The sequence below is a fragment of the Pezoporus wallicus genome, unplaced genomic scaffold (assembly GCF_028554395.1).
Source record: "Pezoporus wallicus isolate ANWC-B61680 ecotype Strahan unplaced genomic scaffold, APGP_CSIRO_Pwel_v1 contig_11546, whole genome shotgun sequence".
Taxonomy (NCBI): Eukaryota; Metazoa; Chordata; class Aves; order Psittaciformes; family Psittacidae; genus Pezoporus; species Pezoporus wallicus.
In genome coordinates this window covers 113,342-135,658 of record NW_026639324.1, presented here as the reverse complement: position 1 = coordinate 135,658, position 22,317 = coordinate 113,342, and the positions used below count along the sequence as shown (strand labels likewise).

The 22,317-nt window shown below is 49.4% G+C and overlaps 2 protein-coding genes across 2 annotated transcripts in view; one reads left to right on the top strand and one right to left on the bottom strand.

The window, feature by feature from the left end:
- SGSH (N-sulfoglucosamine sulfohydrolase) overlaps window positions 1–22,317 on the top strand; it is a 291,535-nt gene that overhangs the window by 241,154 nt on the left and 28,064 nt on the right. The gene's annotated exons all lie outside the window — the stretch shown is intronic.
- RNF213 (ring finger protein 213) overlaps window positions 1–22,317 on the bottom strand; it is a 46,293-nt gene that overhangs the window by 7,710 nt on the left and 16,266 nt on the right. The window contains exons 23-52 of the mRNA XM_057414259.1: window positions 22,074–22,214; window positions 21,821–21,982; window positions 20,267–21,407; window positions 19,073–19,266; window positions 18,538–18,689; window positions 14,413–18,004; window positions 14,061–14,197; window positions 13,698–13,793; window positions 13,287–13,405; window positions 12,587–12,709; window positions 12,128–12,210; window positions 11,272–11,419; window positions 10,770–10,905; window positions 10,155–10,343; window positions 9,594–9,733; window positions 9,028–9,182; window positions 8,629–8,850; window positions 8,122–8,303; window positions 7,281–7,401; window positions 7,070–7,170; window positions 6,620–6,799; window positions 6,152–6,315; window positions 5,955–6,057; window positions 5,153–5,267; window positions 4,055–4,265; window positions 2,908–3,098; window positions 2,465–2,593; window positions 1,612–1,722; window positions 1,138–1,380; window positions 407–488 (exon numbers count right to left, since the gene is read on the bottom strand). Coding sequence (XP_057270242.1) covers window positions 407–488; window positions 1,138–1,380; window positions 1,612–1,722; window positions 2,465–2,593; window positions 2,908–3,098; window positions 4,055–4,265; window positions 5,153–5,267; window positions 5,955–6,057; window positions 6,152–6,315; window positions 6,620–6,799; window positions 7,070–7,170; window positions 7,281–7,401; window positions 8,122–8,303; window positions 8,629–8,850; window positions 9,028–9,182; window positions 9,594–9,733; window positions 10,155–10,343; window positions 10,770–10,905; window positions 11,272–11,419; window positions 12,128–12,210; window positions 12,587–12,709; window positions 13,287–13,405; window positions 13,698–13,793; window positions 14,061–14,197; window positions 14,413–18,004; window positions 18,538–18,689; window positions 19,073–19,266; window positions 20,267–21,407; window positions 21,821–21,982; window positions 22,074–22,214 — 8,863 coding nt within the window. The remainder of the gene's footprint in view (window positions 1–406; window positions 489–1,137; window positions 1,381–1,611; window positions 1,723–2,464; window positions 2,594–2,907; window positions 3,099–4,054; window positions 4,266–5,152; window positions 5,268–5,954; window positions 6,058–6,151; window positions 6,316–6,619; window positions 6,800–7,069; window positions 7,171–7,280; window positions 7,402–8,121; window positions 8,304–8,628; window positions 8,851–9,027; window positions 9,183–9,593; window positions 9,734–10,154; window positions 10,344–10,769; window positions 10,906–11,271; window positions 11,420–12,127; window positions 12,211–12,586; window positions 12,710–13,286; window positions 13,406–13,697; window positions 13,794–14,060; window positions 14,198–14,412; window positions 18,005–18,537; window positions 18,690–19,072; window positions 19,267–20,266; window positions 21,408–21,820; window positions 21,983–22,073; window positions 22,215–22,317) is intronic.

Sequence of the window (22,317 nt, the reverse complement as noted above, 5' to 3'; positions counted from 1 at the left end):
GAAGCCTGAAAGATTCTGCTACTGAGTACCAATGGGCTGGTAAACATGGATACTCCCTTCCCAGATTCCTGGTCTGCAGTAGGATCCTACTGCAGAAAGCAGAGAACTGAAAGCTGGCCAAGAAGGTGGCTGGGAGCTCCTCTTCTGCTCACACTGCTTTACCCCTGCCAGAAGTAACAGGGCAGCTCCTCTGCACCCTCAGACTTTGCAAACAGCTACAAGCTTGAGACTAAACAGAAGCTCAGTGCCCTTTGGTTCACTGCCCACATAAACCATAGCTACAAACGGTACTTTACGAGGGATGACTCATGGCAAGGAGCGTGTCTGTCCTCACGTTTGGAACGGTTTCATTCAAAACCCAAGGATTATCCCTGAATTTCTTGCAGAGCCAGTCAGGAGCACTTACTGTACCAGCACAGAGTGGCCAGTCCTTCCCAGGTCCTCGCCTGAGCCATGATATCTTCTGGCATTGTAGGCAGAAAAGAGTACTAAAGGAGGAAAAAGGAAACAAGGTGACAAATGAATACACAGATCACTTGCTCCCTGTAGCAGTAGCTTCCTGGCTCTTTACTCACAATGGGGAACAAGAGACATCTGAGAGCAGAGCTCATGCAGATGATACACATGCACATTTTCAAGTTCTGCCTTTGAAAATCCACTCTTAAGAACTGTCAGCGTTGTTCAGATCTGAAAGTGCACTTCTCTAGACATCCTAAACTGGATTCCTCTCGGGGTGGCCTGACGTACCTTGCTGTGTACCAGCATGTTTCCTTACACCACGGATAGCCAGGAGAAGTAGGGGCAGAGGGATCTGCTGCTCTACTCAGCCTAGGGCTCCAGGAGCCATTACAGAGCACACAGGTCTCCCCAGTATGACCCACTGCTTTCAGACTCACTCAAATACCAAGTGTGTTTGCCTGACTGTTCAGGATGCAGAGGTGCCTTGAAAAGGTACCAGTCCAGACCTTGTGGCTGTGCTAAATAATCCCAACCACACCGAAACAATCACACATTGGTAAATCACAGCTAAAACAAGTTGGTGCTTTTGATGTTGACAAAGGCTGGGCTATAGAGGGTCCAGCAGATGCATGAAAGAACTAGCAAGGTGCTGAACTGCCATCCAAGTTAAACCTCTACCTGCATGGTGTGCGGGTGGAATGCCAGGTTCCTCAGGGGCCCCAGGACGGGGTTCCTCCCGCAGAGCAGGACTGCTGCGGTGTGAACAGCCATCTCAGTCAGGGCCCCGTGGTGGCTGAAGCTCTGAGGGTCCACTCTCAGAGATGGCAGCGCATTCATCACGAGAGAAGATGCAAAGTCCTGCACGTCTGCAGAATTCAGGACTTGGGAGCTCTGGATGAAGTCACTCATAGCAGCTGTTTGCTGAGAGCACATATTTAAAAGAATTAAAACCAGCCTGATATCGCTCACTAAACTATCAGCTGCCTCCCAGCTGCATTGCCCCTGCTGCTGCCCATTTCCAGTCTGCTCAGATCAGCACATAACCATATTGGGGCAGAGGAACAAAAGGCTTTTCTACCAGTTATTCAAATCTCATTCATCCCTATCAAGGAAGCAATGCTTGTCGCAAGCCTCCAAAGTGAAGTACCTCACCTGCCGTTTGGGATGAAGACTGGAGTCACTAACTCCATAGAGGGCAGTGACCTCTCTGAAAATAGCCAGGAGCAGATGGGCAGATTGTACGGCCGGGGAGCTGCTGGATGCCTAGGAAAGAAGAACGCGTGAGATGGCAGAGAACAGGCTACGGCTGTCACAGCTAAAGATACTGGATATGCTCTGGTAACCTCTCCCCACAAACCAAATGGAATAGCACAGGAATGGCTGTTCAGATTGAAATCTGCCAGGAGGGTTTCACATCAGAACCCTCCCAAGTGTTTTGTTCTTCTAACATCCAGTCAGAACTGCTGTCTTCATAGGCAGCAACCTGTACATGCCTTCCCTCAAATCAAAAGTGAAAACATAAATCACAACCAGCGTGCAATAGATGGTATGGAAACATTCATAGTCCTTTGTTTGCAAGCTTCTTTTCTTACACAAAATACCTGTTGGAAAAAGGTTACAGTCACACAGAGATCAGTCACCTGCTTGAGTTCTGCATGCCAGCTATGGGCAGGCAGGGAGGGGGCAGAAAGCTTCTCCTACTATCTGCCTACTGTCCTTTCAGTTGGCTACAAGGTGCCAGTGTTGCTCGCTGTAAAACAACCCTCTGTGGTAGATCAGAAGGGGAGGAAAGCAAGGAATAACCCACAGAAATAACCTCAGTTACCTATGCTAGAACACAGGTGAGAAAGCAAAGCAAACGTGCGTGTGTCTGCCAGCATAAACCAGAGTAAAGCAAAAGCAACTCAGTTATCTCCCCTGGAAGAGACACTGCTAACAGGAACACGAAGTCGAACACTGGCCGCCCAGATCCCCCAAGGCTTGTGGTGAGGAGCATGTGTCCTACCTTCTCTGCCTCTAGAAGCCCCTCAGTCTTACACTCGATCATGGCTTGCCCCACAGCATCACGCAGGACCCTGTAACTCTCACCACATGCCAGGTAGCGATCGATGTGATTAGACTGGCTGTTCTGCACCTACAAGGGGAAAAGCCCACAGACATTACTGCGCACATTAACCACATTAATGTCCACAAAAGAACTGTGGACATTAACCAGCCATTGGAGAAGGAAGAATCTCCTCTTCCTCCCGAGAACTGTGGTGTTTCAGTCTTTGCAAAGAGGCAGCAGGCACAGCAACCCAAATGCTGCCCTAAGAAACTCCATTCAACGGCGAGTGAGCGTAAGTCACCTTTACTCCCACTGTGGTGTGCCCCCAGGAGCCATGCAACAGTAGGAACACCCCAAAAGCAGCACAAACTGAAGAGCCATCTCCAAGGAGACACCTTTACCTGCTGCAGAATTTCCTCTGGGAACACCCACTTATACTGTGCCTCTGTGGCAAGCTTCTGAGCAAATTCCATCCCATAGTGACTAGCAACTTTCCGGACGAGGTAAACACAATGCCAGTCATTCCTGGTGCGGCTGCAGAACGCCCTCACATTTGCCAGGTAACGCTGCTTCTCCTCTACCTGCTCTTGCTCTGTAAAGGGAAGAGAGAAAAAGAGAGGCAAAGCTGCACCCTACCTTGTAAAACTTCAGTCAGCAGCAGTGCAGCACCAAGTCCATCCTACTGGTACTAAGTACACAGGAGAACTTGAGAGCCCTCTCTTCCTCTTATGCTTGTCCAGAGCATTTCCTCAGCCGGAGTTCAGTCTTTGACAGAGGGTGACATACTCTGCTTCCATTTCCCTCTCTCAAGGACAAGTTTTCCCATTTACTGGTAGTTCATTCTCAGAACTCTTCTGTCTTGCTCGATTATGGCTTTCCATTGTCTCAGCTGCCAAGGTGATGGTGCTCACTAAGGACAATCTCCTGAGATGTATCTCACTAGCCTGACATCCTCAATGCAAGGGCTGGACACTGAAGTCCTTGGAACTAGTTATATTACTGCACTTCAGTGCTTCACAAACTGTGTATCCAAGACTCTCCACACGCTGGTCTCCTTTACTGGGTCAGCAAATCAGCTCAAAACTTCCGTTACTTAGTTTTAAATATCTCCTCATCATTTTTAGCCACTCAGAGCTCTCACTCATATAAACCCATCAGCCTTACAGCAGTCATGTATCTGAGCATCAGTTACAGTTTATTCATTTATTCAGTAAAGTTCAGTTGGGTTGGCTCTAAATAAAATTTCACTGTTAGCATCTAGAGGATCAAATAAATCTTCCAAAGGCCCAGCTCCTATGTAACTGCACCCCAGAGGTCACCAGCACAGCCTTGCAAGTTCTAGAGCACTTCTAATGCATGGTAAAGAGAACCAATAGTGCCTGACACTTTTAATGAAAGAAAAGAAGGAGAAAACTGATGCACTTGCCCTTGGCCATACATCAAAACAAGTTCTAGCACAGCACAAGTGTACTGGCCACATCCAGCCCATCTCCCATGATGACTTGGCTCTGGATACAGCATTTCTATTTGATAGCAGAATAGACTTACCTCTGGGCTCATGCAAGTCAAAGAGCAGCTCTGCAGCCCGGCTCAGGTACAGGCGAACCTTGGCTACTGCCTGCAGATATTCAACAGATGATTCCCGAGGAGCTTCTTGACTGTTCTCTGGGTGGTAGCTCTCTAGAAAGCCTCCATCTCCAGGCAGAGAGTTTCTGTGCTCATATCCAAGGCTGCCCTCAGACTTCTCGCACATGGCATCCTAAAGATGGGCCAGAACATTGCATGAGTGGCAGAACCACTTGAATCTGATGTCCTGTGCATTGGTACTTCCCGTCTCCAATGCATCCACACTGCAATAAGCACATTAAACTTTTATATCTCACAGCACCCTCCACCCCAATGCTGTTAGCTCCTCCCTGTGATCTCTCCAGTGCGTATCCTAAACCTTTGCCAGATCAAACACCATTGTCAGCAACGCACCCAAGCTTTCCCATATTTCCTAAGCATGTAGATGAGGAGGAGTTATGAGCATGCTGCCTGGCCACACGCATGCTGAAACACACATCACACGTTCCAAGATGCCAAGCTCTAGCTGACTTACCCTCAGCAAGAATCCAGACTCTGATCTTATCTACAAAGTCACCATTGTAATGCAGACTGCAAGAAATGAAACCTCTGCCCTGCTGTCAAGTTTGCTTAAAGTTGTCCATAGTACTAGAAGTTATGCAAGGGAGGAAAGGGAACAATCCAAACAGCATCATAATCTACAGCTCTGCAAACAAACAGTGTCTGTGAAAACAAGTAGCCCAGTAGCAGACTACTGCAACTAGAAATCCCCCTGCTCACTGCACTTCTGCGCTGGAGTTTGACTCTTATCAGGCCTCACTTAACACTTAAATACCAGCCCAAGGTGTCCAAGAGAAAGAAGGATTGCTGTAATGCTGCGGGCACGCAAACCTTCCCTGGAAAAGCAAGGCCAGTTACTGAAGAGCAGGTGATTTGATATAAGCTTCCTTTTGGGCTTTCTAGCTGGGCAGCTGGTTGTGTGCACAAGAAACCTGTCAAACTGTGGAAGAATTTCTGTTCTTGGCCTTGTTGCTTCCCCTGCACCAGTTTCACTCCCAGCTCTTCCCCACCAGCTCTTACCTCCAAGCAGTTGACAAAAAGCAAGTAGAGTTCTTTTTTATCATTTTTCTCTAGGAGCTCATCGTGCTCTACCCGGGACAGGTAGTGCTGCACATCGCTTTTCACTTCATTGAAGCTACAGGAGACAGAAACACTCCCTTACCACAACTGCAATACTGACTACTACTTGTGTTCTAAAGCATGACCAAACTACTGATTGTGTCCCTGTGACAAGCGAGGGTGACTCTGGATCCACCTGGAAGCTGGAAAAGCTGTTGTGCCATGTTTTGCCAGATGTCATCTCGCTTCACAGTTTGAGCTAGGCTTTTATCCTCAACAAGACTAAATTAGCATTTCTAGGGCATAACTCATCTGATTTATTTTAAGCATCTGAATCAGGAGATAATCACACTTGAGAAATTGCTTCCTGTGCACTGACTGCAAAGGGAGGCTGGAAGAGCTTAGTGTGAATGGAGAGGTCTGTGTGAGCATACAAAAGATCATTCTTGATTTAGTGTCTGTGGATGAGTATTGCTTTGCTGCTCTAGAGCACATCAGTTAGCCAGCTACCTCTATGTCACCCAAGCCATCCACATTCAGTGTAAGTTTAGGTACACCGTGGCACCGACCGGTCAGACGCTTCAACACAAGCTACATGCAAGCCAGCCAAGCTGCATGATTAATAAAAGGCACAGGATGAACTTCACCTGTAATGATTCAAATTCAATGAACAGTACGGCAGTGAGGGGAACAGTGAGGTTGGTTTGATGAGCCCATGAACACTCCCTCACGTAACAGCCATGAGCTGTCTCACCGCGCTCACCTGTACTTCAAGAGGAGCTTCAGCATCACTGAGCGGATGATGGGAGTTTCATCCACTTCTTCATTAAACGGGGACAGAAGCTTTGTGTGGACAGTAGGGTGATCTGTGCAGATAGAAAAGGACACGTTTGGCAGGCGAGCGGAAGCAGCAAGAGAATGAGCTCCATGAGGCTGAGCAGCAGGAAGGCGGGAGCTCACCTGAACCTTCCACGACCCTTCTGTGAACAAAAAGCAGATTGAAGAGCTCTTGGATCACCTCTGCCTCAGGGGGTTCATTGTCCTTGAAGCACATGGTAGTGACCACATCGATGAAGAAATTATTGCATCTCTGCCGGAACTCGGCATTTCTTGCTATGGCTTCACTAGGAGAAGGGGAAAAAGCATTAGGACAATGCTCAAATACAGAGCCACTTAAGTAATGGGTAAAGCAGAGCAGACAGGCAAAGATCACCAAGGTGAGATGCTTTTCCAGCTTTCCAAAAGGCTGGATTTGTGCAAGACTTCGGCAGTACTGTCTGCAAAGGCTGTCTTTTGACACAGCAAACAGAACACAGAGCAGGGCTCCCTCCACCCATTCTGCTCATGCTCACAGCTTCAGGGTAGCAAATCAGAATTTGCTCACACCACCAGCCCCACTGCAATGCTTCCACCTTGGAGAGGAAGTACCTGAGCTCCTTGGAGACGCTTAAATCGACATCCTCCATGGCAACTCTGCAGTATGGACAATGCATCTGTGCTGGTACCAGCCACATCCTGATGCAGTTCTGGCAGAACACGTGGTTGCAGGGCAGGCGGACGGGATCCTTCAGCTCTCTGAAGCAGATGATGCAGGACTTCGGACTGTAGCTGTAATCCAGAAACAGCAATGGACACAATTGCTTCAATGTTGTCTTAGCAAAAGCCTTTAATAAGATGTTTATCTGCAACTAAACCACGAGGAGGTAATGTAAGACCAGCTGGTTAACTGCTTAGCCTCAGGGCGCAGAATGAAAAGGAAGTTATTACTCTTCACTTGGCTTTCATTCCATTGTATGCAGCACTGCTTTACACCCAGAAACATGCTGCAACGCTGGCAATATTCCCAACTGGCCGCTTGACTTGTCTCAATGTCATTACCTGTAAAGCCCATTGCTGACTTCTTCCTTACACTGGCACAGCACTCTCATCACTGCCACAAAAGTTGCATGGGTTTTCATGTCTGAATCGTGCTGAAAACACTGCAGAGGAAAAGGACAAAGCTGAATGAGTCAGCTCTCACACCACAGACAACAATTCACATGGTCAGCAGAAGCAAGCAGGGAAGAGGTGAAATCCCATCTTTGCTTACCTCGGCAAGAAGCAAAGTGTATTTTTTCACTAAATCCTCAAGTTCTGGTATCAGAGTGGTGATGCCAAGCAACACGTGTTCCACAAAGAGAGACATGCAGAAAACCCGGGTCCAGCAGACTCTGTGGCAAGGAAAGTACAATTATAAGCTATGAGCACGAATGGAAGTGCAGTGTGAGGCCACTCTAATGACCTCCCTGCTTTTCATGCTCACCACTACAGCACTTGTGCAATTCTTATGCAATCTCTTGCTTTGCCCTTTGATTATCAGCCCTGGCTTCTTGTCGAGGACAAAGCATCACAGCACCCAACACAGTGAGCTGGTGGCACAGGAGCTGCTCCTGTAGTCAGCATTGCAGCAGAACTAGGACCACTGCAAGGACCTTCCTGCAGCTCTAACTTCTACATCAAGGAAGTGCTTAACAATAATCACTATTAACTAAATTTTCTGAATTTTGGTTAAACTAAACAAGGTCTATGAGAAACTGGGAGAGCTCTCAGGCCTTGTCTGCAAGAGATGAGGCTCCATCTCTCCGAGTCTTAATGCAGAGAGGATGAAGTGGGGAGACATTGCTGGTTACCAGGAACCTAAGGAGAGCTTTAACTAACCCTTGAACCCAGCAGGAATGCACTGGATGGTGCTGCCAGATTTAGAGGGAGAATCTACATGAGATGAGGAAAAAAAGATCTGGTTCTTGATGCTTGCTCTGTAACTGGGCCTAGCAGGAGCCTGGAAAGGTTTGCAAAGTCTTTGTGTGAGAAAAGCAGCACCAGAGCAGCTTTCAGCCTGTACTAACAGCAAGGCAAAAGATCAAGATTGCGGGCAGATGTGTGGTACATACTCAAGCTTCTTCAGCAGCTCATGGCACTGACTCCCACTCCTCTGTAAAACCTTCTCTTTACACAGAAACTCAATGGGCATACGAAGAGTCTTCACTTTCTGCAGCCAAATCACAGGGGGGTCTGTCTGCACTTGACTCTGCAGCTCTTCAGCACATACCATCGCAGCAAACACATCCAAAACCTAGACACACAACAGGGGGTAAGTATAACACAACAGTTGCATTCCAGAATTACTTCTGAGCCGTGGGCTCTCAATCTGGCTTGCTATAGCATGCGTTCTACTGAATAACCTTCTACTTGATTAACATAAGGGCAAACTATTCCAAAATCTGCTCTTAACAGTGATAACACAGGAGATTATTCCTGATACTAGGGATCCTGACTGAGCTTGGGCTCCCCACTTTACTGTTGCAGAAACCAAAAGGAGACTGAACACGAGATAAAATTCAGTGGATAGAGGTCCCTGCTAGTGCTGAGCATCACAAAATGCTTCATAGTGACACTACCATCGCTGAATGTGGTCTTCCATGTCCTTCCTCTCCTTCCTCGATACCAAGGTAGGCAACCACACGGGGGTGTACAGCCAGGATCCTGGCTAGGTTCTGCAGGCGGCTCTTGAACTGATTGTATCCCAGGTGGACCCAAGGCAAGGACAGCACCGACTCCTCTCTCATGGGAGATGCTGCCTTCAGCTCCTCTACACAGGATAAGAAGGCAATTCGCAGGCACTGCAAGTTTAGAGCAAAGTTAAAAGAAAACCTGTGTCATTCCTTTTGTACTGGAAACCCCAGCAAAGTTCTCTGACAGACAAGAACCGGTACTTCACGCAGCCTGAAATGTGGCAGTTGCACAACGTACAATGTGAGTAAGGTCTCAGCAATCTCAGCAGCCATTCACACACTGACCTGCAGCTCCTTTGCAGAGGACACACCAATGGTCAAGGCAATGAAGTCAGTGGTATAGCACTGGAAGAGCATCTCCCTGTCTCCCTCGGGCAGAGCAGAGAGAAATTTTCCCAGTGCAGTTTTCTGGAAGATATCCACAAACTTCTCAGCAAGGTCTGGAAAATGGGAATGCAGAGAAAAGCTGAATGTTAGGAAGAGCCTGCGTTTGACACAGCTTCTGTCTGAAGAGCCTGACACCTCATTAATCACTGATGCATGCAGCACTCCCCTCGTTCACAGCACTAACAGGGGTTTGAGGCCAAGCCTCCCCAGCACGGGCACCGGTGTTGTATTTGTGGAATCTCACCTTGTCGTTAACTCGTGGCATTTCCACAAAGGCACACAACAGATGGGAGAAAGGCCAATAGCGAGAAGCACAAAGAAAAATCTCTGGCTCGTATGAGCCCAGAGGTATTGAAGGTGACTCCAGCGTCACAGAAAGGTAGAGGCATGGTAGTGACAAACCAGAGGTTACAGGGCAGGTGGATGGAGATGCTCTGTGTCATGAGCTCAAGCCAGGGTCTCACCTTCAGTGTTTTGGATGTATTGAGCTTCCAACCACATCTCATCCAAGTACTCCTTTATCCTCCAGCTGAAGGGCATCTTATTCCCAGCAGCAGCAGACACCACCATGTTGTTCTGCACCACAATTATCTCTGGCTGAGAGCTAGGAAATTAAAAGGTCATTAATGCTCTGGGCTTTTGCCTGGAAAACACATTCAGACAGCAGAGGCAGGAAGCTGCAGAAAGCAAGAAATCAGCCCTGAAAGGGGACAAAGGAAGGGGAAAGAACTGAAGGACTCATCAATACAGCTCATCCTGCCAACTTGGTAGCATTAGGACTTAGTAGGCTTTCCCTGGCCAAAGGGCTGTAGTGGCAGGACACGGGCACTCCAGGGGCTGGGTAAGAAGCGTGAGCATGCCACAAGCCAGAGAGCAAAGTCCAGTACTGGGGACAAGGCAGACTTCTGAAGGCACCATGAGCTGCCCTTCAGCACAGCACAGGGGAGCACCAGCACTGGATTTAACACCAGTGCTGGTGTCGGTGCTGCCACCCAGGCCTCCTGCTGCTCTCTCCAGGGGCTCACCTGTTCTTGCCCACACCGAAAGGGACGGTCAGGAGTTTGGTATCACTGAAGATGAACATCCACAGCTTTGTCACCCACTCAGCAGCCGGCCTGACCAGCAGCTCCAGGTTGCCATTCCTGTCTATGACAGCAATCAGGAGAGCCAGGATGGGAGTGATCACGTTCTGGACTTGCTTCCACAAGGTGTGCCTTTGGGAGCAGAAAGAGACCAAGAAACCCAGAGAGGTGAGCAACGCTATCAGCAAATCGGGAGGTGGTTGTTCTGAAAACCTGCTGGCATTTCCATGTGAGGAAGTCCTAATCCTGCCGTGAAGGGATAAAAATACCAGCACCAAAATACCCTGAGCTTCTCCCACTGGTGGCTGCCCCTAATCCCACTGTTCCACTCAAAGCACTTGTGCATTCCTGTCCCAGCACAGCCAAGGGAGATGCAAGTCACCCTCCCCTCAGGAGCCAGGAGGGGACAGAACTGCCTTCAGGGAGTTTCCAGCACAGACTGGAGCCTGACGCTGCACGTATTCAGGTTACTCAAAACTGCTGTCGCTGCTGCAGAGCTGCCATGGGCAGATTGCTCTTGGGAGCCTGCAGGTTCCAAGATGTTGCTGCTGTCCTCACCTGAAGGTGCCTGCCTCCTGGAGAGCACCGAGGTTGGAAGCCTCCCGAAGCACCCAGTTTTTGGGGTAAAGGGAATTTTCTTCTTGCTTCTTCAAAAGGCTGGCAAGGCGAGCCTTGGTTATCTTCAGGAAAGAGGCTGGAAAACAACAGGGAACTTGCATTTTGCCCTTCTACTGGGTCCTCCCAAACCCAAGGACCACACCAAGCACAGCATTTTACACTCGGTTCAACAATTAGCCAACCAGGAAAAGAGACCAGGCACCAGAGCTGGCACAGCCAGAGAAAACACCATAACCTAGAGTGAAGTAGAGCTCCAGAAGCCCTACAGCCAAAGGAGGGATAGACTGGAGCAGACACACTCACACTTGGGAGATTGCCTGGGAGATCCACCTTGTCTACACTACAGCAAGGACCACCAGCCTCTGGGTCCCCAAAGAGCCAACTGGGATGTTTCGGTAGTCCCTGGGTGGGACGCTACCTGCAGCGGCCAGGGAGCACATACCTTTCAAGTGATCCTCTTTGGACAGAAGGCCAAGGAGGATCTCAATTCGCTTTCTGCTTCGACTAAGATCTTCATTTTGGTCCCGTAGCATCCCCACAGCACTTTGTACACAGGTCCTCAGGAGTACAGTGGTGTCCAGGATTTTCCCCTTCCCAGGAACAGTGTGAAATCAAGTTCATTACTCCAGGCTTACCCCCAGCCCTCTTAAAATGATCATAGTGCTCCCATAGAAAGGGCCTGTGCCCCTGGCATCCCTTCTCCCAGTTTTCCTCTCATCTCAAGCTGCAAATTTTAGTCCTTCTTTTGCTATCAAGTACATGATGCAACTTCCGTGGCTTTCCAAACTGGCCAATGCAACACAGCGCTTGTATTAAGACTGCTATGGGGAAAAAAAGCAGCAGTTTAGGGAAAAAAGTGGAAGTGATGTGATATGGGAAGATGTTCGCTCCCTGGGAGATGCTCAGGCACTAGAGGGGTAAAAGCCCCACTCGTACTGGGCTTCCCCCAGGACAGCTCCAAATGACACCTCAAAGCACCCACAGCTGGAGTGGCAGCTCAGAACCAGAGTTCTCAGCTTCAGGCTGTACAAGGACAACAGAAGCTTTTAAAACTGATGTTTGAAGTGTGAAATGACTGAGGAATATGAGGGTCCTTGCAATGGTTCATTGCCTCAGCGATGCTGATTGGGAAGTGAGGGGAGGAATTTGTGGCTGACCATTAACACTCATGATACAAATAATATTCCTGATGGAGTTCAGGTGAATGGGGATGCAAAAGGTGTGTTGCACCTATGGATGACAGGGAGCAGAGAGCCGTGTTGAAAGCTGAGAAGCAAACAAATGTATTCTGAACTGACCTCATAGTGCTCTGCTTCTGGCACTGGTGTTTCAGCCTCCTCCTCTTTTTCCTCCTGTTCTCCGTTCACATGCAGAGCTGCAACTAAGATGTAGAGGCTTGGTTAGAAAGCAGCAGCACACTCCTGCAGCAGCCAGGTAAGGGTTTATTTAGCAGCACAGAGCAGCAGAACATCTGCAGAGATCCATTATCACCCCCAGGAGCAGCTGAGATCCCCCCTCCAAGCACAGCTGCAGCTGCTGGGCTGCCAAGCCTCATGCAGCAAGAGCTGGAGGCAATGTGACACTGAGCTAATGCTCTGAGCTCCACTAGGATGCTGTGGGGCAGTTTGGTGCCTTGTACCAAGCCTAAGTTCCACCAGCACCGAGTCTGGGACCGCATCTCCCCTCTCCCCCCTGCCACATGGCCACCACAGCTGGCACACGGCCACCACAGCTGGCACAGCCAGCCTGCAGCTCACCTCTGGTTTTGCTTGAATCCTCACAGAACATCTGGCTGATGGTGAAGTTCTGCAGGGCTGTCATATCAGAGATCATGTCCTTGGATCTGCGGAGATCGTCGATATGCACAGACTGCCACAGCCCTAAAGACAGGGAAGAAAAGAATCATTTCATGCCTGCAGCATGCTCTTGTAGAAGAGCTTCCCAAGAATTACCTCCCAGTACCTGTAAGGCTAGCAGTTCACAATAAGAGGTTATTTACTCTCAGTTCTTGATGCAGGAAGGGAAAGCAGCAATTCACTTTGAACATGCTAATGTGCACTGCCCTGACTGAGACAGCGTGCATGCTGCTGGGGCTTTGAGGCTTAGAACCCACTGCACACAGCAGGAACCTTGCTGCTGAAAGCAGGACACGTAAGCACACACTCAGGAGCCTCCTGGGGGACAAAATGCCAATGCAGTTTGCATCATGTTCCCTTGCTGCTCTCCAGCTGAGTAGGAAGAAGACTCATCCACCAGTGGGTAAGGCAAGGTGCTCTCAAAGGAGACCAGGACCCCAAGGTACTCATCCCCCCAGGGCAGAGGGTAAGGGAAGCAGCTCTGAGGACACACTGATTCCTGATGTTAAGCATTAAAAAGGAGGGTGAGCAAGAGATGTTGCTGTGCTATCCTAGCCTGAAGCCGGCTGAAGAGTGAGGAGTGACAGGTGAGCAGACCCACCTCCATGGAATCCCACATAGGACGTTCCCCCTTCCACTCGGGAAAGCTTCACAATAAAGTAGACAAAGACAGAGACTTCTCCCAGATCCACCTTGTTGACTTCATTAACAACAGTGTATCTACAACAAAGAGGAAATGCTGTTGACAGGTCAAAGCAGAAACGTTCAGAGCCACGGGGCTGCTGCAGAGGAGGTTATTGGGTAAATGGACCCAGTCTAGGTTATTTTGACTTGGGTTATGAGTTATTCTTTGAAACACAACTCGTGCTTCTAGATCCATCCCCCTACAGAACACACAGGAGGGATCATACATGCCTGATCCTGCAATCCCCAAACAGCACTCACAATCGAATGGTGCTGAGCAGCCACCAAGCACGAGAGCTGCCTGGGAACCACCTCACGCTTGACTTACCTGGCTGAAGCAATGAGCTGGGCGTTTTGAGAGCCATCTTCAAAGTCTGTCTGAATAATAAGGACTTTATTTCCTGGTGCAGCAGCAAGGAAATCTCTGAAGAGTGAAAGGGGATTTAGAAGTAACTGAGCCTAAAACCAAACTGTTCCTCTAGAAGTCACTCCACATTAGCTGGGGCTGCTGAAGGCAGCCTATGGGGTCAAAATGACAGAGCTAACACCCAGTTTGCCCCAGCCAGTCCTCTATTCATCCCAGCACAGCCTCTTGCCCCCCCTCTGCCATGTGTGTTACTCCAAACGTTCTACCCATCCTGCACCCAGTTGACAGCCTATTTAGAGCAGGGTAATGCAAAACCAGACTCACCGGATGCCCTTCTGGAAGGAGTACTCTGTGTCAAACTGCTGCAAGAACAGGATTTGGGGCCTTTGTGCTTTACCCTGCACTTCTCTCTCCAGACAAGCAGCATCAGCACTGGTGAGAAGCCTCGAGAAGGTGGTGACCTGGGAGTGCAAGATGCAGGTTTGTCCTCTGCTCTGAACGCAGCAGGAAAGCAGTAGAGACTGACTCATCCATGCTCCGAGATGCTGAAGAGCTGGACTGCACTCGAAAAACCCCACTTATTTGCCCTGCCAGCAGGCAAAGGGTCAACACTGGCTGTTACAGCAACCCAGGGCTCCCAAGGGGAGGGTGTGAGAGGTCTCTGCGGGACGCTCACCTCTGTAAAGACCATCTGGTTCCCAGCCCCAGCGCGGACGTGAGCTCGGAGGAAGTCTGCAAAGGACGTGTGCTGCTGCTGCTTGAAGTAGGTGTTGGCCAGAGACTCTGCCATGAAGAAGAGCACCGAGCTGCAGAGGCGGATGACGGAGTCCGGGGTGGCACAGTTCAGCAGCGCCAGCTGGGCTTCTCTCTTCACACAGGACACGAGCTCACCGGGAGGACACACTGGTTTCAGCCTCTCTGTCATCTGCAGCACCACTGAGGCACAGGTACTGGAGTGGTAGCCCACAAACACATCAGAAGGGCTGTATTCCTGGTTGCTTATGAAGTGCTCTTCTGTATTGGCTGCAGTGAACTCGTGCACCCACTTCTTCAGCTCTTTTACAGTTTCCCTTTGTCCCTTGTCCAGGACAGTACTGAGATCCAGGTAGTGCTTTTCCAGCCTGTTGATCAGCGGGATGGGAAAGTGCTCATAGACCACATCCTTCTCCTCAATGACTATGAGCCGGAACTTGGGGTGCACTCGGCACTTCACCCGGTGGGTGCCCAGCCCCAGATCGACGTACTTCTGCCCAGCCAGGTACACGTAGTACTGATTGAGGGCATCGTAGAGGCTTTCATAGAGGTTCTGCAAGTTGAGGAGCACGACCATTTGGCCAGTTTCCATGCACACCTTCACCCGGTTGATGTTCCTGCATATCTGGGTATACTCCTGGTCCTTAGGGAAACTGGAGCCAAAGATGATTTCTGGCTGTTGTCGGGCAGTAAAGAAATCTTGCTGGAGGATCTGCAGCGCTGCATAGTTCTCAGTCAAAATAAGCAGGTACCTGCAGTCACCATCCTCACCGCTGCTGTAAATGTTCTGCTGTACCAGCTCAATTCTGCTGATATCATGAGCATGTATTTCCCCTTTTTCCGGTAACTGTGAAGTGAATATTTCCAAGGCATTGACATCATCTTTGCCGCCAAAGTTCCGAAGAACAACTGTGGCTATGTCCTGAAGCGTCGGCTCCATTTTGGAGCTCTTCGCTAAGGCAAAGAGCATCTTTATGAGGCTGTAGTAGTCACGCAGACCAAAGAACTCCCTGTCTTGGGCCTTGCAAATATTTTCATATGCATCTGCAAAGTGGCAGAAGTACTGCTCGACCTTCTGCAGAGCCCCTCGTGCTGAGCAGCAAATCCCCTTGGCACTCTCTATGAGCTCTTCTCTGCTGGGGTCACCACGTGAGACAAAGATGCCTCGATTCATTTTAGCAGGGTCCAAAGCCCAGTTGGAAATCCCAATGAAACCGACCTTTTTGTGGGGAAGAGGGACATCATCTATGCAGCCATCTTCCAAAAGTGGATGCAAGGTCTTCAGGGGCATTTTGGGAGAGTCTTCAGCCAGGCCAATCTCATCCAAGACCACCACTGAGACATACTCCTCCAAGTTCTTCCCTTCTTGGAATCGCGCACAGTGCTTGAAAGTGCCTACGATTCCCTCTGGGGTAGAGAGAGGGCTGCACTGGAACGACACTAGATGGATCTGCTTCAGGTCCTTGAACAAATCTGAATAGGCTGCCTGGCCCTGCATAGCATCGGCCACAATGGTTTTCGCCAGGGATTTGGAGCTCCCAGGTTTCCCAACAAGAAAAAGAGGGATTTTCAGCTCGGTGCAGATGACCATCATGAAGACATTTTCCTTCAAGGCCAGGTTTCTTGCTATGGTATCTCGGAGGTGCACACCACTCAGGAATAAGTCCTGCATCAGAGAGATTTCTTCCAAAATCTTTTTCTGGGTATCATAAGGCTTTGGAAGGACCTGGCTGATAGCATTCCTATACTCTTCCTTCTTTTCCAAGGATGCATGATAGCAGACCCCAACTGCCAGCACCAAGGACCAGACAATGTTGTTTCTCTCAACAGTGCTCTCTGGGGACCTCTTCTCAGCAAGGTACTTCTCCAGCTCCCCCAGCAGGAGTTTACTGTGCTTGTAAAACCACCTGAACACTTCCATGCAGCGCTCCACATCCCGCAGGCTGACGAAGCTGCACTCGTCATCCCTCTGCCTCATGTATTGCTGGGAAGTAAAGAGCACCTTTGTGATGAGCTCTGCCTCACTCTGCTCCATGGGGACGTGCTCAGTTACTTTCTGGACAATCTGCTGTATATATATCTTTTCAGTCGAGTTGCTCAGCTGCCCAAAATCCCACACCAGTGGGATCATGCTGGGTGGGAGTGCATGGACCCGGTACACGAGCTGTCTCAGTGGAATAGAGCCCAGCTTATCCTTAGTCTCTTCTGCTTTGACACGGTAGCCCAATCCAGCTAATTCCAGGCGCTGAATCATCTCTGGTGTGTGCTTCCGATAAGGGTTGCAGGCTGCTATGATCTGCAGGCCAGAGCCAGAGACCAAAGGCTTCCCCTGCACTGTGCGGTCACACAGGACTTCCTTGATGCTGCTTATAGCCTCTGTCGTGTTGGCTTCATCAAAAAAGAGGACTGTGTCCAACCCATGCTGCTCCTTGTTGGCTTTGGCAAGGGCTTCTGCTTCTCTGACCCTGGCATAAATCATCTCTGCAGTAGTACCCCCGTGAACCTTTACAAGCTTCATGTTCTCCACCTCCGTGCAGCTCCTGCGTAACTGGCACAGGAACTTGATGAGCCTGGTTTTCCCGCAGCCCGTTTCTCCCATGATCACCACTGGGATGTTGCACCTGAATCGCATCTCGATAGCCAAGATCTTCAGCACGTTGTCTGTCGTGAGTTCGTACGTCTTATCGGGGTCTATCACCCAGGGGATTCCCAAAACCATGCAAAGCCTCTCGAGCTTCTCATGACGGGGCAAGTGATCAAACGGGATATTGAAGGGAACTCTCTGGAGTAACAAGCCATTGTACAGCTGTAAACTCATGACATCTCTCTTGATAACTTCATTCAAAGGATTAAGGGCATCAACACCCCGTGTGCCATGAGGCTGAAGGTGGAAACCAATGAATGTCATTGACACACGATCTGCATTGAAAAACAAGTAGGGATGAGGCTCCGACTCCCACTTCTTCCGAATGTGGAAAGGAAGAAGATCTTCTTCTGCAGCGTTCTCCAGGTTGGAGGATTGCCTTCCTGGGCTCTGGTCAGAAATGTTCAGGGACGGGGTTGCAAAATCCCTTGCCATTAAAATCATGAAGCTAACAACAAAGTTTTTGAAGCCTTGCAAAACGTCCTGGACAAACGCAGGGTTGCAAAAGTCAGAAGCTTCACAATCTCTCAACTGGGTGTTGAGAAACCAGGTGAAGTTTCGGAGTTCTGACCAGGAGGGATCTATGATCCCACAGTGCAGGAGGAACTGCTGTAGGCATTCTGCTGGGCTCCCTTCCACAGAGTCTGCTGTGTAACAGAATGTGTCCAGGTTGCACCCCTGGTCAAATCTTCTCAGATACTGGAAAGGTCTCTGGAAAGCCTCACTGCAAAACTCCTCCTCATCCATTCCTGGGTTCGAAACATCCCCAAACTGGTTCCAAAGTGTCTCCATTTCCAGTACTTCCTTGGGAGACTTGCATGTTACTTTAGGGAACACATCCAAGAAATTATAATTCTGGCTTGCTGACTTGGGAAAGAGGAAAAGAAAATCCATCATCACAAAGGTGCAGCCCTAAGCATCTTCATTCTGTTTAATCTGGTCCTATCAGTATTCTTACCTAAAAGTCACAGGCCTATCTGAGTAACAGCAGGTAGCCTATGCAGCTGGAACACTTCTTCCCCTGTACATCATTTCTGCTTCATCACAACAGTTCACCCTATTCCCTCCTACAGTCTCCCTCCTGTAACATCAGTCCGTTGTTACCTCCCGCCCCTTCTCAGTGCTGCCTCAAAGGAAAAGAAAACTTAACTCCAGAAACTGTTTTTTATCCTGACACTTCTACACTCTGTTCTTACAGCTGGAGTTTCCTGGCTGCTTTTAACATCACTTTGTACGACACCAGGGACACTACTTTGTAGTGCAGATGCACAGTACCCCCAAAACAAACAGGGGATTCCTGTGCTACATTTACAGTCAATCTCTGTAACTCATGTGCAGCCGTGTACAAACATGTGTGAAGTGACTGAGAAATTCAAAGAAATCAGCTACTGCTGTATACATACGTGTCTTGCTGCTTTCTTTGGCACTGGTGATACCTCCAGGATTTCAATGATATACAAATGGCACTTCTGTCGTAGCCACATGTTTCCACTGGCATCTGTCAGGTACTGCAAAACCAACAGCTTGAAGAGAAACTCTGGAATTCCACTTCGCACCTAGCAAAAAAGACAACACAAGGGCATTCCCTTTGTATTTAATCAAAAGTTCACAGAATCGGAGGGCAGCTGGGGATGGAAGGGAGCTCTGGAGATCATCTTGTCCAACCCCAAGGACAGGCTCAGCCAGAGCAGGTTGCCCAAGACCATGTCCAGTCAGGTTTTTAACATTGCCAAGGTTGGAGACTCCACAGCTTCTCTGGGCAACCTGTTCCAGAGCTGAACCACATTGATGGTAAAGGGTTCTTTATGTTACTTACACAAGAATCACAAAACAGATCCTAGTGAAACGGCTTACTGAAATGAAAGCTTTAAAGAAACAAATTCTGCAAGGATTCATCCAGAATTTGTAGGATAGGTCAGTGTGGGAGGGATGTACTTACTGAAGAGGTGATATCGAAGTGGAATATCATGGGCTTTGTCTGATGTTTTCTCTTCAGAAAAGGCAGAAGAGATTTTAGCACTTTGTCTTCATCCACTTCTGGCTCAATGAGTCTGATGGTTTTCAGAAGTTTTGTACAGTCAGGCTGCTCTTCTTGCAGTCTCTCATGTAGCCTCTTCACATACAGAGACTTCCCTGTTATCATCAAAAACACCACAAGAATTACAGCCCTCAACATTGACTACATCATACTAAAGTCATAACGGAAAAAAGTCAAACCTCTGAACCTTCAAGGAAGGCACTGCAGAAAAAGAAAGCCTAAATCCAGTTAAAGCAGCGACAGCCTGGAATCAAAGCCATTCCTGCTTTTGGCTACTGAAGGCTCTCATTACCCACCCGGCTTGGTTTTGCTCAGGCCACCCGAGGAAGGCTTCCCTCTTTATTTGGATTGAACCTATTCGATTACACGGTTGTTTCTAAAGTCAAAATGTTGGGGAGCCAAAGCAGTGCCTGGGCTGCCCACCTCCCACAGCAACAGCAGCAAAGGAACAGGGCAAGAGCGCAGCTGTCAGCAGCTTTCCCAGTGTTTCCTCAGTGATTTGCAGCTCAGGAGCTCCGATGTCAGAGATGCATCTTTGTGTTTAATCACCCCTGATGGACATCTCTCTAGTGACTATACCTGATCACTTTTTAAGCCTGTGTAAAGCTTTGGGTTCCACAATTTAACTAAGCACTGTTTGAAGAACCACCTTCTTCTGTTTGCTTTTCATCCTGCTGAGTAGTTCTGCTTAATGCCCTCTAGTTTCTGCAGTAAGAGACAGCCAAAGATCCATTCCCACGCAAGAGTAGGCAGGCTTTTACAGTCCTTGCCCCATCTCACATACATTTTCCCACAGGCATATTTTAACCTCAGGAGGTCAGATTAATCTTCCCCAGCATTAGCTCTCTGGTTTGTGTTAATTATGTAAGTCAGTAGTAGGAGACAGAGGTCAGATTAACAAGATGAACCATCTCTAGAGATGCTTATCTCAGGACAAGATGAGCTGTCCTTACAGCTTCCACCTCACTCCACTGACTACAGTCGGAATCACTCTTCTTCACTAGATGCTTATGACTTGGACACAAAACCTGGCAAGGTGAACACTACTCTGGTTTTCAACACCCAAGAGACCCCACTTCACATGTGACACCTTACCCACACCAGCTCTTTTGGAGGACACGATCCCAACACACATGTTGTCCTTGAACACAGAAGCAGCCGAGACCGAGGGCTGAGTGACTCTGTAGTGGTGCTGAAGGTATTGCTGGATTTCAGGCAGTTGCCTCTGGGGTATCAAGGGCACTTTGTACTGGCTGAAGACAGAAGGGATGTAGCTGTGCTCCCTCTCGCAGTTGCACAGAATGATGAGGCGATAGGAACCGTTGTAGTGCTGCAGGCGCTGGAACAGCTCCTCTGCTCTGCAGCTCACATCATAGCTCAGCTCATCTGCATACAGCATGGTGTAGATCTTCTCTCCTCCGCTGCAGGGAATGAGGCACCTCCTGAGGAAGAGCCCCACTTGCTCAGCAGTGGTGTGAGGAGTGCACAGGAGAACTTCGTCGAAGGTGGGAAGGGGCTGGCTGGGGCTGTTCATGTAAATGGCCAGAGCAGACGTGAGCACCTCGGAGCGAGGGCACGTGATGAGGTTGGGCTGACCCACGCGCAGGAGATCCTGCGGGAAGTCTCGTGTGACCTGCTTCCTCTCCCAGCTGGCCAGGTTCTTGAGCCGCTCACCCAGCGCGTCGATGTCCAGGCAGCTGGGGAGGAAGGAGCCCATGTTGTTCATGTAGCACTGCCAGAGGTGCTCCAGCTGTGCAGTCAGATCCTTCCCCCCATCCTGCATCACTCGGAAGTCAGAAACAGCCTTCCTTGAGCTGGGAGGCACCTCATTCATGGAGGCTCTAAGGACATCCACCTCAGTGCAGTCGTGTTTCAGGAACGAAAGCATCATGAGGGCGTTGTGGCTGAGCTTCCTCTGCCCCAGCTCCGTGCACAAGTACACCAGCTGCTCTGCGGTGTAGTAGTTCAGGTAGAAATGCTGCAATCGTTTCTTATACATGAAGCTCTTCCAGCTCTCCAGGAAGCTCTCCATTGTCTTGCAGAGCCTTGGGAGCACAGCTGCCACATTTCCTTGTGCTTCTAGCACTGGGATCGGTCCCAGAGAGAAGTCCATGAGAACACACGATTCATTTTGGGGTGAGCAATACACATGGGCAAGCCAGGAGCGGAAGAGCATGTTCCCAGCTGAGTAAAGGTCTATAAAGGCCTGTGCAAGTCTTTGGACATTGAAAAAGATCTGTGTGAGGATAGAGGAGAGATTAAAAACACACTAAGCTGATTTACCAACACAACTCCCAGTCATGACACCACAGAAAGTCTCGTGAAACTAAAGGCTTTGGTCCCAGGCCAGGTACGTCAGGCTTGCACAGTAACAAGACTCTCTAAAAGCCAGTAAGGAACCCCCTGCTTGCTACAAAAGCCCAGCAACCCTCCCAGCCAGGAGCCTTCCCAGAGGATGAGGGTACCAGTCCATTGTCCAGCCTCCAGCTCAGTTTCACCTTCACATGGAACCAGAGAGGCAGGAACATCTCTGCCTGCTCCCACTCATCCCCAGCACCTCAGCTCTAAACGAAGCCCTAAAAGCTGACATTCACGGCAAAATCCAACCCCAGCCTCAACGTCAGCAACCCACTGGGTTTGAAGCCTGACCTCAGAGAACTTCTCCACCTCCAAGCCTTGCTCTCCCTTTGCTGACATGAGCATCAGTTTGTTCTGCAGCTCACGGAGCTCTGCCAGGGAGTATTTCCACGATGCCTCGTGATCCCCAGAGCTCCCCGGGAGGGTGAAGCGCAGGACACTGTCCAAAGAGACCTGCAGAGAACAAGCCATTAGTGCTGCTGTGCACCGAGGGCCTACTTCTGAGGTTGGGTTGGGTGCTGCCTGCAGGAGGGGCAGGCCTCACCTTCTCCCCATCAGCTGGTGCTCTCACAACATATATTCCTCTGCTGTTGATGGCGGCTGCCAGTGACAGCGATGACAGCTCCACAGACCCATGGCTCTCTTTCACCGTTTTCAACCACCCCAAGTATTGAGCTGATGCATGCTGTGGGAAGAGAAGACATGGCACTGCTCTAATTGCTGTCTTGACAGTTCTTTCCAGGATTATATCTGTGCTCGGGACAAACAGCTTGGGCCGGCATAACAGT